Source organism: Choristoneura fumiferana, chromosome 16, assembly GCF_025370935.1.
Source record: "Choristoneura fumiferana chromosome 16, NRCan_CFum_1, whole genome shotgun sequence".
NCBI classification, from domain to species: Eukaryota; Metazoa; Arthropoda; class Insecta; order Lepidoptera; family Tortricidae; genus Choristoneura; species Choristoneura fumiferana.
In genome coordinates this window covers 19,960,662-19,975,241 of record NC_133487.1, presented here as the reverse complement: position 1 = coordinate 19,975,241, position 14,580 = coordinate 19,960,662, and the positions used below count along the sequence as shown (strand labels likewise).

Genomic DNA, 14,580 nt, shown 5'->3' with positions numbered 1-14,580 from the left:
GACCGAAAATTACGCGACTCGCAACTCAAAAAATTACGCTAGTCTGGCCTCACCCTTAATTTATAAAAGCTATGTGATGTGTTTCTCTGAAGGATCGAATTCGAAACGAGGAGATCCGACACAGAACTAAAGTCATCGACATAGCTCACCGGATAAGCAAACTGAAGTGGCAGTGGGCCGGCCATATCAGTAGAAGCGTGGCGTAGGACGCCCTCAGACTAGGTGGAGCGATGATCTTCGCAGGTTAGCTGGCAAAAACTGGATGAGACTGGCCGAGGATCGTGCTCAGTGGCGTGCAACTGGAGAGGCCTATGTCCAGCAGTGGACTAAGATAGGCCGATGATGATGATGATGATGATGTGATGATGTTCTTTACATGTGGATGTTCGTTACAATGTTAATACAATTAAAATCAAACCACTTTTAACATGTTCAGGAATGAGATAAAACCTACCTCTATTTTAATTTATTTTTCCTGTTATTGGAAACATCCACTCAAACACATAAATCGGAAAACAAAGCCGTTTTTTTTTCTACCTCTATATGAACAGAAGCAGAATCAAAAGCTAAAAGTTATGTAATTTTACTATATTTTTTGTAAGAATTGCCTAGTCAAGCGCGAGCTGGTTGATAGGAACTTTCTGGAACAATTTTTCAATCTCCTTGATGACGTTGCCGATGAGTGCTTTCACTACGGGAGGCGCCACCTCGTGGTAGATGTCCTTCCAGTTGTTGTTAGCGAACTGGTGGATGGCATCAGCTGGAACAGGCAAATCACCAATCAATATGGATAACGGGGAAGGGTGGTGAAGGTGGATATGGGGGAAGCGCGACGGGTCAATATACGTTCATCAGAACGCGCGTGTCTTTAAGTACTTTCTCTGTGTTACTAAAACAAAACATATTTAAAGAATGAAATGTATATTTTATTATATATTTATATTATAGCCTCTTTATTTCCATTTTGAATCAATCATCATCATTTATAATCATAAGTGCATGCATATATATTCAAATCAATCATTTCATTATACCAATTATTACATATACACTAAAAAAAAATTACATAACATTTCATTTCATAATAAATACAATTCAATATGGACCCCTCAACGGGTAAAGGCCTCCTCCATTTCGTTCCACAAGTGTCTGTCCTTTGCTTTAGTAAGCCAGTTTTCGCCAGCATTTCTCACTAATTCATCCTCCCATTTTTCTTTCGGTCTACCTCTTTTTCGTTTGTTTGTTGGACCTTGCCAATAAGTTACTAACTGTGCCCATTTTTCTTTATTCATGCGTGCAATATGACCTGCCCATTTCCATTTAAGTTTTTTCGCGTGTTCCAGAGCGTCTATTAATTTTGTTGTTTTTCTTATCTCTGTGTTTCTTTTTTTGTGAATTCTTCGTATGTTTAATACACTCCTTTCCATAGCTCTCTGGCATACTTGTATTTTATTTTCAATTTTATTATTATATGTCCATGTTTGGCAGCCATATGTAAGACAGGGTAGTAAACATGAGTCCATAACTTTTTTCTTAAGTGTTATAGGGAGGTTTGACTTTAGGGTTTCTTTATTGCTCCAGAATTTATTCCAAGTAATGTTAACTCTTCTTTTAAGAATGAAAAGTGTATACGCGATAGAAAAGGTCAAATTTTTTTATCTGTCGCGCAATATTTACGCCGTACAGGTTTATTTTGTTTTTTTTTTCGGAGACGACTGAATTTTTCGTTTAGGGGCATACATGTCCAAATGTCAGAAAGTCCAGGTGTCACATTGTCCATGGTCAAAAAGTCCGAAGGATGAAACGTCCTAGTGTCTAAAAGTCCTAGCGTCAAAAAGTCCATGGTCAAAAAGTCCGAAGGATTAAACGTAATAGTGCCTGAAAGTCCTAGCGTCAAAAGTCCATGCAAAAAGTCCGAAGGATGAAACATCCTAGTGTCTGAAAGTCCTAGCGTCAAAAAGTCCATATTCAAAAAGTCCGAAGGATTAAACGTCCTAGTTCTGAAGGCCTGAATCCCATAATGTCTCATTGTATAAAAATATGACTAACACAACTAAATGATAAATATAACTGAAATAGATTAAAGAGCTAGATTGCTCATCTGCATTATTTCCAGTCTGTTATCTAACACCCTGAGACCCATTCTCAGTAAGATCCAGATGCATCTATGATGCTTCGTACATGTCATGTCGAGTCGACAAGAATTGACCAGCTGATCCAGTCATGCAGATGGACTGGGGCTTCATTCTACATTGTCTCTTTCCATATTGTTATCGTATTGTCTACGTGGTGGCAGCTCTTATTGACTTGACAGTAAAGGCGATCGAGTCGAAAACAATTCGATTGCAATAGGTGTAAACAAAACCAAATTAGAATGAGTGAAACCCTGGACTCTCGGACATATGGACTATCCGACATTAGGGCATTATAACCTTTGAACTTTTTGACAATGGACAATGTGACACCTGGACTCTCAGACATATGGACTATCCGACATTAAGGCATTATAACCTTCGAACTTTTTGACAATGGACAATGTGACACCTGGACTCTCGACATATGGACTATCCGACATTAAGGCATATAACCTTCGGACTTTGTGACCATGGACAATGTGACACCTGGACTTTCTGACATTTGGACATGTATGCCCCTAAACGAATTTTTTTTCTATCGAACGAACTACATAAGCGTGTTTATACCTACAGTGTATGATTTATAGAGTAAATCCTCAATTCAAAAACTTTCCAACAGTTATATTTATTAAATATAACCAAAAACAATTAACAAATTGCAAAATACAGTCAAGCTCATATACCACAAAAGTTACATGTGTTGTGTGTTAGTAGAATTAAATTCCATATAACAAGAAAACTCGTGCAAGTTTTGGATTACATCGCTATTCCATAAATCGAACGAATTTGAAGCGGTCAATCAAGTGCCGGTACTTGTACTATTACTTATTGTGGTGCCGGTAGTTAATGCAACTTGCAAGATTTTTCTTGCAGGTCTAAGATGTGTACTCACCGGCATTCTGATTTCCGTTGAATAGATTCTGGAACTGAAACTGCACATTCGTGAGGACATCCGAGGTGTGCTTCCAGCTTATCACCTTCCAGAACTTCTCGCCGCCACGCTCTTCCTCCGCCATCTCATACTGGATCTTGACTACAAAGTCACCTGCAACGACATTAAACAACATTATAACTAGTGTCAATATCGCTCGGGGCTCGTCGGTTCTCTTCATTTTCTTGAAGATTCAAATGGGGAAAAAAATAAAACCGATCACTATTGAAACACAGCGGCTTAGGGAACTTTAGTACATAGGTACAATATAATACAATTTAGACGACCAGATGGCCTAGTGGTTAGAGAACCTGACTACGAAGCTTGGGTCCCGGTTCGATTCCCGTTTCGGGGCAGATATTTGTATGAAAAATACGAATGTTTGTTCTCGGGTCTTGGGTGTTTAATATGTATTTAAGTATGTATCTATATCTATATAATTATATTTATCCGTTGCTTAGTACCCATAACACAAGCTTTGCTAAGCTTACTTTGGGACTAGGTCAATTGGTGTGAATTGTCCCGTGATACAATTTATTTATTATTTAAATACCTTAACAAGAACACGCTTCTACGCCGTTATTAATAAAGTCGTGTTCACATATTTTTGATCACTAGGCTAGAAATACCCTAATCAACACATTGTACTCATCTTTGTCCAGAGGGTAGAGTCACGATGTACATACGCACTGGAAAAGATGTTAAGTACCTAGGTACTTACGGATTTTGATTTTGTATTTCCCGTTGCCCTCTATCGGCAGGATGAGCAGTTTCCCCCCCAGCTTGTAGTCCCCTGTTAGCAGGACAGCTGGGCATTTGAGCTCCATATTAGTCTTCCTCGCGCTGCGTCTGTAACAAACCGAAGGAAGCAAAGTTTTAGGGCCTACGGTACGCTAGCTGGGGGGCTATTATGAAATCCGAAATTCGAAGTTCCTGTCGTACCGTCCCTCTCACTCTCGTATTATATAAATAAGCGTCAGCGGGACGACAGATAATGAAGTTCGAATTTTCAACCCCGACGCAAAAAGAGGGGTGTTATAAGTTTGACCGCTATGTATGCCTGTGTCTCTGTATGTCTGTGTGTCTGTCTGTGGCACCGTAGCTTTTAAACGGGTGGACCGATTTGAATGCGGTTTTTTAATTAAAATCAGGTTTTCTAGCGATGGTTCTTAGACATGTTTTATCAAAATCGGTTCAGCCGTTTTTGAGATAATGAACCTTGAAGTGACAAGGTTTCGGGGGTTTTTGCGCTTCATAGTTAACGGGCCTGACGCGAGTGTATGTACGGACCGGGCGCACGCCTGCGCGCGCGGGTGCAAGTAAAATCCGTCGCACGCGTATATTTTTCTGCAGGCGGGTTATGTTTTTCGAGTGTACCTATTATATATAGACCTATTATATTATGTTACGGTTGACTGGTAGAGATCCCTTAAAGGGATAAGTCCGCCTTTGTGCAAGTATCTCAAAGTCTGTCAATTGTGTTTTGTTTCTTTTATTTTGTACAAATACATACATATATATATACATCTATTTGTATGGTCTTCTCTGTAGCCTAAATGTTTGGACGGTTATACACATCAGATACTAGCTTTGGCACGCGACTCGGTCTGTGTTTCGAAGTTGCAACCACATATGTACATAATTACACATATGTGCGTAATTATTCTTCTCTAAGTGCCTTTCCAACTAGTAAAGGTTGGCTTTTTATTTTTTTAAAGTCATAAGTAAATATTAGTCTCGAGGATTTTTAAATGATTCTCTGGATGAATTTCCCTGTTACTGTAACGTTGTGTGTGACGTTAATGGCAATTTCTCACGTGCTGGCGTAGTACGTGAGAAAATAACAGATATGTACCTACACCTACTCATTTTTTATACAAAAAGCATAAACATTTCCGACCACGAGTTGTGACGTCCGCGGTCGCAATTCTGGGTATTGGCACGCACGCATCTCTCGCTTATTAAAAACAAACACGGACGAATACGTCCATATATTAGGTATACCAATAAATTGCTGAGTAAAATAAAAGTTTGTCTAAAAATCAAACATCAAACGATCCATGATTGGGTTGGGGTTGGAGGAAAAAGGTTGTTCAATTTTGTACGTCAGCATATTTTTCTTGAGATAACCAAATAAAAAATCACAAAATGATTGATTTGATTTTGAAACCGAAATTACGCAACCGAAATTACGCGACTCACAACTCATAAAATAACGCTCACGTCTGGCGCCCTAAGGGTTCCTCGTAGGCCTACGGAACTCTAAAAACGGTTCGCAGGATTTGAAACAATGATGTAATGTTTTTTTTTATCGCGTGACCGGCGTTGGAATAAATTGGTACAATTTTCAAAATAAAATGTAATAACTAATAACTGTTCGGAGCATTGGAACAATGTCACATTTGCAAGTAATTGCCGGTAATAGGTGGATTTTAATTGTGCCCTGTAGACAGTGAGATCTCATTCTGGGATCCTGTATTTCAAAACAATGGCTGCATTCAATTTTCTTTTTATCAGTTTGAAAAACGCGTGACAACCTATCACATGTAGAGAGTGGATACGTTCTAATTTTTTCGGAATTATTGTGCGAAATTTGTTTTAATTTTATTGTATTTTGTTATGATATATTTTAGGCTTTGTGAATAAATATTATTTTATATATATTTATTTTTAATTTAACTTACCTATCTAATATAAAATCCTATTATCTATTCATTCTGTGATACCACAAAAGTTCTAAGTTTATATTATTTCTAGATAAATGTATAAGTAGTTTATTTAGATACCTTAATTATATAAAGTTAATTTATAAGTGTTCCTTAAACCTCTTCCTAAAAAATACATGAGGTTAAAATAGCATAATATGTTATGTATAAGTTAATTAATGTAGTTAATTTTAAAATGCCACGCCCAACAGGGCATCATTTTTTACATTTTTTAAATAGGTGTTGCAATAAATAAATACTGAATACTGAAAAAATGTAGGTGATGAATTTATGATCTTTTTAAAGTTAGGAGTGCATGCGCGTAAAAATGTGAGAAGGAAGTGAAGTTTATTATTTTTGTCTTTGACATTAAATGTCATTACTCATTATCTCACAAGTTTATTGATTCCTTAACTCCTACATTATCTAACAGGAAAACCTTTTCAATTAAATATGATCGTACCATCCTAAATGATTCTGTAATTTTGTGATGCATCGCTAATGTGGTCGGTGTTAATACTCTAAGTATTATTATATTTATCCCATTCAATAACCCTTTACTTTTATGACTTAATCGATGCGATCGTTAGCACTAAATAATCAATAAATAATCTATCAGGCAATTAATAATTTAGAAATTAATGTACTCCATTAGTTCAGGAAACGTTGGTGTACGTGATTGAAAGCATGTAATTTTTACTATAGAAGCAGTTAGCGCAGAACTGGCTCTCAAAAGCAGTGGCGTGCAAAATACGAACCTCGTATCTTCCGTCCCGCTGAAGCTTATATTATTAAATACGAGAGTGAGAGAGACGGTGCGATACGAACTTCGATTTTTGAATTTTGTAGCAGCCCTCTGATGTTTTAAATAACAAGCCTCAAACCCGAAAGGCAGAAGAGCCACTTACTTCATTGACATCACGACGCAGTTCTTCAGTCCCTTGACCGTTGTGTCAGTCATCTGTAGCTGCAGCCCGGCTTGGTTAGACGTGACCCGGTCTACCGTCATGGGGTCCAAGGGACTCAGGCCCAGCTGGGGGACCCCTGCTGCCAGCACCGGCGTCGCACTCATCGCCGATGCCACCATACAGGCTGAGTCTGACGCTCGGCACGGCGTTATAAACGGGGCTGGGAAAGAGGGGTTTCTTCAGATTGCCGTAATTTAAACAGAAACCTGCACTAATGCCACAGCAGAACAAAAATATCGGACGTGGCCTACCGACCTATCAGATTATTATGCGCGCTTTGGTGTATCAGATACACTTTGGTGCTAGTGACTGTACCACTCGCTTCACTCGGTTTCTAAGTATATCGCGTGAAATCGGTTTTAATCTTTTCTCTTATTGGCCAATTATTTCCAAACTAACTTTTGCCCGCGGCTCCGCCCGCGTGGAATTCGGTTATCGCGCACTGTGCATTTTTACGGGATAAAAATCGGGCCCATAAACTATCTCTATGCCAAAAATCACGTCGATCCGTCGCTCCGTTACGGCGTGAAAGACGGACAAACACACAAACACACTTTCCCATTTATAATATTAGTATGGATTATTGTAATTTTTATTAATATTTTTATACCTCTCGTCTTTGTAAGCCTGGGTCTATGAGGCCCTGGCGCGCATAGACTCTTACAAGATTTGCAAAAGCGCTGGTTGACACTACTGTGCCCTTAGTGTAAGTTTTCGGTTATAAGATACGTCTCGATCGCGTTCGCGTTAAAATCTCAACTTGTATGGAAACACGAACATCGCAAACGTTCCGCTAGAGGCGCTGTTCGTGTTTGCATACAAATTGAGATTTTAACGCGAACGCGATCGAGACGAATTTTGTAACCTAAACTTACACTAAGGGCACTGGAGACCTAAGGGCCGGCAACTATCTCTCTACCATATCCAGCTATTCAACCAGAAAGCGGTGCCAAACTTTTAGACCACGGGGGATAGTTTTAAGCTACTAGTTTTACTTTACTTATTTAATTTCTTTTTTGCTATTTCAGAATATCTTATCTTAGAATCATCAATTTATAATTGTTTGTCTAACTGTAACAGAGCGATACTTTTTATTGAAATTATGGAAGTATCGGAAGGTCGTCTGACTGACCTATTCAATATCATACAATTATTATTCAAGTTCAACCTGAGAACAATGCTTTATGAAGGTATTTTTGTGCAATAAGAAACTAAATTAAGTAAATTGAGTTATTTGTTTATTACGGTCTTTAAATTGTAATGTACTTACCTACTAAATAATTTTAGTTTTCAGTTTTAAGTGGGAAAATTGTGCTTTAAGATTTTATGATTTAAATTCGGGTTTTATTCCAATTATTGTATTGTCACTATATTTACATAGGTATGGCAAATTTCAAGTCAATCCGACCAGAGCAGGGTTTCTCAAACTTATGGCTCCACGTACCCCTGTTAAAGTTTCTAGACGACAGCGAACCCCTACCTCGACCCCCCCCCCCCAAAGAAAGTAATAAAATTGACTGTTGGAGAAACTAAGTTTATTTTTATTTCAATCATCATTATAATATAATGTATATTATTTATTTCAATAAAAGGTAACAAATATAGGTAAGAATCGTCTTGCCAACGAAAATACAAACTGAAACAAACAACAACAAATAAGTAACAAATTTTGATTCGAAATAAAAAATACAAAAAGACTCCAAAAACCAATCTTAATCATCTTGCCAGTCTTGCAGCCACCATCACGTAAACCTTGTCGCGACCCCCCTCCCGTCGAATAGCGACCCCCAGGGGTTCGCGTACCCCACTTTGAGAAACCCTGGACCAGAGGAAGTGGATCAAATTTAGCTTCCATGATTTGACCGAAATAGAGAAACAAACAGGGCACGCAACGAGTAAATAAAAGCTTGTAATAAAAACAATAAAAAGGTAACAAATTATTCGTAGTTTAAACATATCGCTTACCTAGTTCCCCACTCGCGGTGCACACCAAAACACTAAGCACCAAAAGAAACATGGCGTCACTGTTCTTCTAATTACAATCAAACAATAGCGCGTCTCTCCTCGGATTGCAGTCTGCAGTCTTCGCCTTTCGTCTTATATACTGCGTTAATGCCTGTCATTAATTAAATACCTTAATGATTATCTATTTATTGTCGAACATAAAGTGCCGCCGCATTTTCCACCGGAAATTCACGGGCAAAAGACTGTATAAAAGTAGTGAGTTTTATTTTTATTTTTAAATTTAATTGTAAATAGTTGACATGAATGAAGTCTAAAAACTATTATTATTAATTATTGTTACGACCGTGCCTTTGTCTTGCTCTACTCGGCAATAATGATTTTACCATTAAAGAAGTATTAGTAGGTATGAGTGTTGGCCTTTCCACAATATAAACTTAAACACGTCTTACATGTGTATGCACCATATTCCACGATTGTCTAAGTCACGGTTAGTTATGAAATAAAGTAAATGTATCCAAGTGGCAATGGCAAGTAAACAGCAAGTTTATGTTAAAAATTTAATTTTTAATATAAACTTTTTTGCTGACTGTACTTTTCATTGTCTACACTTGCAATGCAGAATAGACAATAAACAAGTAATCCAACTTACATATTTATACCAAATAAGTCAATCCGACAACCGGAAGTAGCTCAAAATGAACTTGCAAGATTTTAACCAAAAACAACAACAACAAACGACGCAGTAGAAGAAAACTTTATAAAATAGGTAAGTACAGTCAGCAAAGATATGAATACAGCCAAAGTGCCAAAAATATATACACAGGACTTTATATTGCCGGAACATTATAAGGTCGTGTATACATATTTTTGCACTTTGGCTGTATCCATATTTTTGTTGCTGACTGTACTAGGTAGATTTGATTAGGCAAGAAACCCATTTCAATAAGTATATTTATAAAAACTACATAGCTTTTGCCCGCGGCTTCGCCCGCGTGGAATTCGGTTATCGCGTGCTGTTCCCTCGGGAACTGTGCATTTTTTCCGAGATAGAAAGTAGCCTATGTCACTCTCTGACCCTTAAACTATCTCTTTGCCAATAATCGCGATTGGACGTGAAAGACGGACAAACATACAAACACACGCACTTTCGCATTTATAATATTAGTATGGATAAACTAGACATTTTTAATTAAAAATGCTATTAATCTGTCAATTATGCTATGACGCTTTAAAACACTATAAGGGGTGAATACCGGTCTTCACTTATAAATGTAGTTTTTTTTTTTTATTCGACTGGATGGCGGCAAACGAGCAAGTGCGTCTCCTGATGTTAAGAGATCACCACCGCCCATAAACATCTGCAACACCAGGGGTACTGCAGATGCGTTGCCTACCTAGAGGCCTAAGATGGGATACCTCAAGTGCCAGTAATTTCACCGGCTGTCTTACTCTTCACGCCGAAACACAACAGTGCAAGCACTGCTGCTTCACGGCAGGATTAGCGAGCAAGATGGTGGTAGCAATCCGGGCGGACCTTGCACAAGGTCCTACCACCTGTTAAATTTGATAACCCCTTAACGTTGATATTAATTTCTATATTATTTTTTTGTGTTGTTAAATTAGTGCCTAATGCAATTTCATGCATGACAAAATAAAATTTACCTATTATATGTATGTCTTTTTAGCACTAAATATGTAATAAATAATATAATAATAATATGTAATAAATGTGTAATATGTAATGTGCATCTATGTTTCGTTTGTATTTTCGATATTGCATTGCAGAATTAATCAGGGTAATACAATATTACATAACAGCGTCCAAATTTAGTTGTTATTGTTATTGTTTGCTCTTACAACGCGTTTGTTCTGACTCGCTTAAGAGCTGGCTGTAACACCATGTATCCATATTTACCTATTTATTTATTTATTCCAACAAAAAAATACAGCATTACAGTAAACACCAATGCGCTGTAAAATAACGTAACGTAATGTATAACGTACTGGCTTTACAATTAAATAAATAAGGAGATACTTTAATAAATATTACTTTTTCCAATTTGTCCTGCAAAGAGTAAGTTAATCAGAGAAACGACTTGAAGATACTACAACATAATAATTGTGCTGAAGTGAAATACGAGTAGATACCTGGAGTATTAACATTTTTAACTGCTTAGTCAGAAAATTATTTCGACTGCAATTTTGCAGAAATGCACAGATTTTTACCGTCGGTGAGATATCAAATTCCGCTATGCATTGTAGTAAGTTTACGAAAGAGAAAGAACGCCATGCTTGAATGCACTTGTGTAGGTAATTGTTTTAGGGCTAAAATACAAAAGTATATAAATACTTGCGATGTGAGCCATAAATAAAAATGTACCTAGATTTATATTTATAACTACATGAAAGCCTTTCGACTGCCATAATTTTATAAGTCATAATGTAATGTTTGTCATAATTTTTGTTAGTCATTAAAAAAAATCCCGCTGAAACCGTACATTTTCATTAATTTTTAAATGTTCACCTGTAGCACGCTATAGGTTAGGTTAGGTTTGTTGTATAACTATTTTGAAAATAACTGGTTTCAAAGCAAAAAAGTTATGTCAAACATTACATATGACTAACAAATAACGGACTGTAATATAAAATGTAAATACCTAAGTTCTATTAAAAGCTTTTTTATACTCCAATGGTATGTATGTCGGCGGCCGATCGTAAAATCCGCCAGATCACGAAATTCCTAGGCATATCGTGAAACGCCGCCCATTTCATGATATGCCTAAACGTTGGCCAGGCATATCACGAGTGCCTGAGAAATAAATACGGCAGATCGATTAGAGCAACGCATTCGTCGATATTCCTAGCTCTATACCGGGCACATCGTAAAATAGTTTCTTTTTTGGCCACTGGTGGCGCTGCGTATGCAATGGCGGCCGTGACCAGCTGACCGGCCGTGTTTGTTTAGCGCGTGAAAAATGTCGGCGTCGCAACAAAATGATCTTTAAACCGAAACTAGTGATTGAATTCAAAATAGAAGTGCAAAAGAAGCTTTTGAACATCAGCTCCGTTCTTTTTATGTGAATCAAACGTATTTCTGTGCACAATGTGAAAAACCATGCACGTCTGCCAGTATTTTAGAGGTAGTATTGTGTTGATAAATAAAGTATGCACTAGTTGTTTACTTATTTATATAGAAAAATTTAGGTAACGAACGAGCGAAGCGAGGAGTGTTAGTTTTAATTGTGATCACGACGCACGAGCCGAGCGAGCGAAGCCAGTGGACCACCATAGAAACCGCAGATAATCACGATCTTCCGGGACAATCGAAATTTGAAGGAATGCCTTCGCTATGTCAGCAGTCACACCAATTTTTGCTCCTCCTGAAATTTATCAAAAGATTAGGAATTTTTTCGAGAAGATTGACACCTTTTTTCTAAACAGAATTTAAAGAAATTCCGTTCCGATCCTTGGCTGACGCATCAAAAACCGGACGTAACTTAGTAGTCAAACTAGACTCCTTTATGACCGGGTGGTGCGCCATGTAATGGCCTTGGATAGACTGATCTGGTGCTACTTCGATATATTTAACTGCAACCATTCACGGAATACTTTATCGTAATTATCGATCTTACCTAAATGTTTGAGGCGACTCATAGCAGAATCTAATCTTTTCTTAGCGAGGTCGTAGTTCGTTTGTGGGACGTGGGACGTCTCGCCACGGCAAACAGACTTCATACCTGCCTTCTGTGTTGATATGGACATTTTCTTCGAAAGCCTTAATGACCTCCATATCGCGAGTCGACTTAAGTGTTTGTTCTGCAGGATCCCTAATGCCTAAAGCTTCCAGACTCCACAAATCTGAAATGTCAAGACTTGTTAGGTTATGAAGTGTAGTGGTCACGTTTGTCATGAAACCTGAACTCCCGTAACGGGGCCTGTCATAGTCCAACCTATAGTCGTCTTTATAGCCGTCAAATTGTTTTTCAAGCTGTACAAAGTCTGTCGTAAAAAGTGAGCCAGAATAGTCAGCACCAATGAGTAAACTTACGTCGTCAGGAGAGTCCGTACAGTCATTTAGAACGATGCCGCGTTGACGCAGTTGCCCAAGTAATACGTTACATTTTAACTTTGGTAAAAAACTACAAATTACATCTTTATCTAAAACACATAAATTCATATAAAAATTTTCGTCGAGATTTTTGACGGAAATGTCATACAAATGACACGTCTCTTTTTTCGTCTCGATCCCGCCGAACAAACTATGTGTTAGAACCTCCTTTTTTGTAGATTAGTCCAAGTTTTTTGACTAAATCCTTGTTATGTACGATCGCTGGGCACCACTATCGATAAGAGCTCGTATCGGCATCTCTTTCTTGTCATGCACAATCTTCACGACAACAGTTTGTAGCAACGTTGTTGATGATGCAGACTTTGTGTGGCATGACAAGTTACTATGCTCTTGCTGTTTTTCCTGAGTATCGTTGGTGTTCTTCGCCGCTAACTCTGTGCACATGATTGTAAAGTGCCTTTTTGACAGAACAGGCATTTGGGAAAACTCTTACATTTTTTTGTAATATGATTGCTTTTTAAGCAAATTGAGCACGCTTTCTTGCTTTTGATGTACTCTAGACGTTCTTTCAGCGTCATCTTTGCCGCCTTATGACACTCTACGGCAGAATGAGTATCTTTGTCACACCACACACATGATGAACCGTTTTCCTTCCATCCTTGTCTTGTTTAACTCCGTTACGAAGCAGGCGGTGGTGGCATGGGTTCAACTAGGGATACGTCATTGTAGTCTCGCCTTGCTAGTTGTATTCTTTCCGCCGACTCCACTTCTTGTCTCAAAAACAGCATTAATTTGGACAGATTTCTGGTTTCCGGTGAGTGCGATGCCAGGCACGAAGAATTTCTTCCGGCAAGCAGACTCGATCATGGGAAAAAGCATGATGCATACTTGTCAGTTGTCACGCCGAGTGTTTCTAGTGCTTGAAGATGCGTCTGGAGGTTATAGTAAAGTGCTGTTAAATTATTTGCAGCTCCTTTTTTCTGCGTCAATTCAAGCAATCCTCTGACATACGTTTCGATGAGGACGTCATCTCGTGCAAATCTAGCCTTTAAAGCTTCGACTGCCTTTTTATAATTCCCGCAGAAGGTGGGTAACTTTCGACGAGCTGTCGCGCGGGCTGTTCACCGTCATGGACTGGAGAAGATATTGAAACTTGTCGCAAGCGTCAATGTGGGCGTCTTCGTCTATCTTCTAAATTGTCCCAGAACTGCAGCCAGGACTTTATGTTGCCATCGAAACTTGACGAGCTCCAACTTTGGCAATGTAGGCAGCGTTGCTTGCCCGTTGTGGGCTTCTGACTCGATTCTGCTGACAATAATGAAGATGCACTATTTGTGCGCGTAGGGTTTTAGAGCACATCGACTTGACCTGTGCCAAACGTAATTTGTATAACATGGACTTATCTTGGTCTGCTTCAAAAAGAGCTTCGTCGAAGTCCTCAGCCGCGCACCACTCCCCCCTTAACTGCCGCTTCTACCTCAAAGGTTCTGAAGCAGTTTCCGACAATAACTCAAAAATTGGCCGCAGTATCTTCTTTTGCCTTCAATGGCCTTTTCTATTTTGTCGGAAGGATGGTGAATTCTCTCCTACATTGGGTACGCTTCCGTTTCAAATCCATGTTCGGGTTTATTTTTAAGTCACGGTCGCCAGATGTTATGGAATTAATAAGGAGCAAAGATTGTAGAGCCAATTATAATATATATTTTAGGAAAAGAATTACTTATTCACACAACCAATGTTTTTGGTTGATTGTAGCTACTAGATGAAATGGGCTCGACGTTACTCCAAATACAATTCGTCTATGACG

The 14,580-nt window shown here is 38.4% G+C and overlaps 1 protein-coding gene across 1 annotated transcript; it reads right to left on the bottom strand.

Moving 5' to 3' along the window:
- Positions 1-421: 421 nt before the first annotated feature.
- LOC141436224 (protein takeout-like) lies at positions 422-8,916 on the bottom strand. The gene is made up of 5 exons (XM_074099112.1): positions 8,705-8,916; positions 6,680-6,899; positions 3,788-3,915; positions 3,028-3,180; positions 422-760 (listed from the first exon to the last, which is right to left on the bottom strand). Exons 1-5 carry the CDS (start codon positions 8,754-8,756, stop codon positions 609-611), a joined length of 705 nt encoding a protein of 234 aa, XP_073955213.1. The 5' UTR covers positions 8,757-8,916; the 3' UTR covers positions 422-608.
- Positions 8,917-14,580: the final 5,664 nt, after the last annotated feature.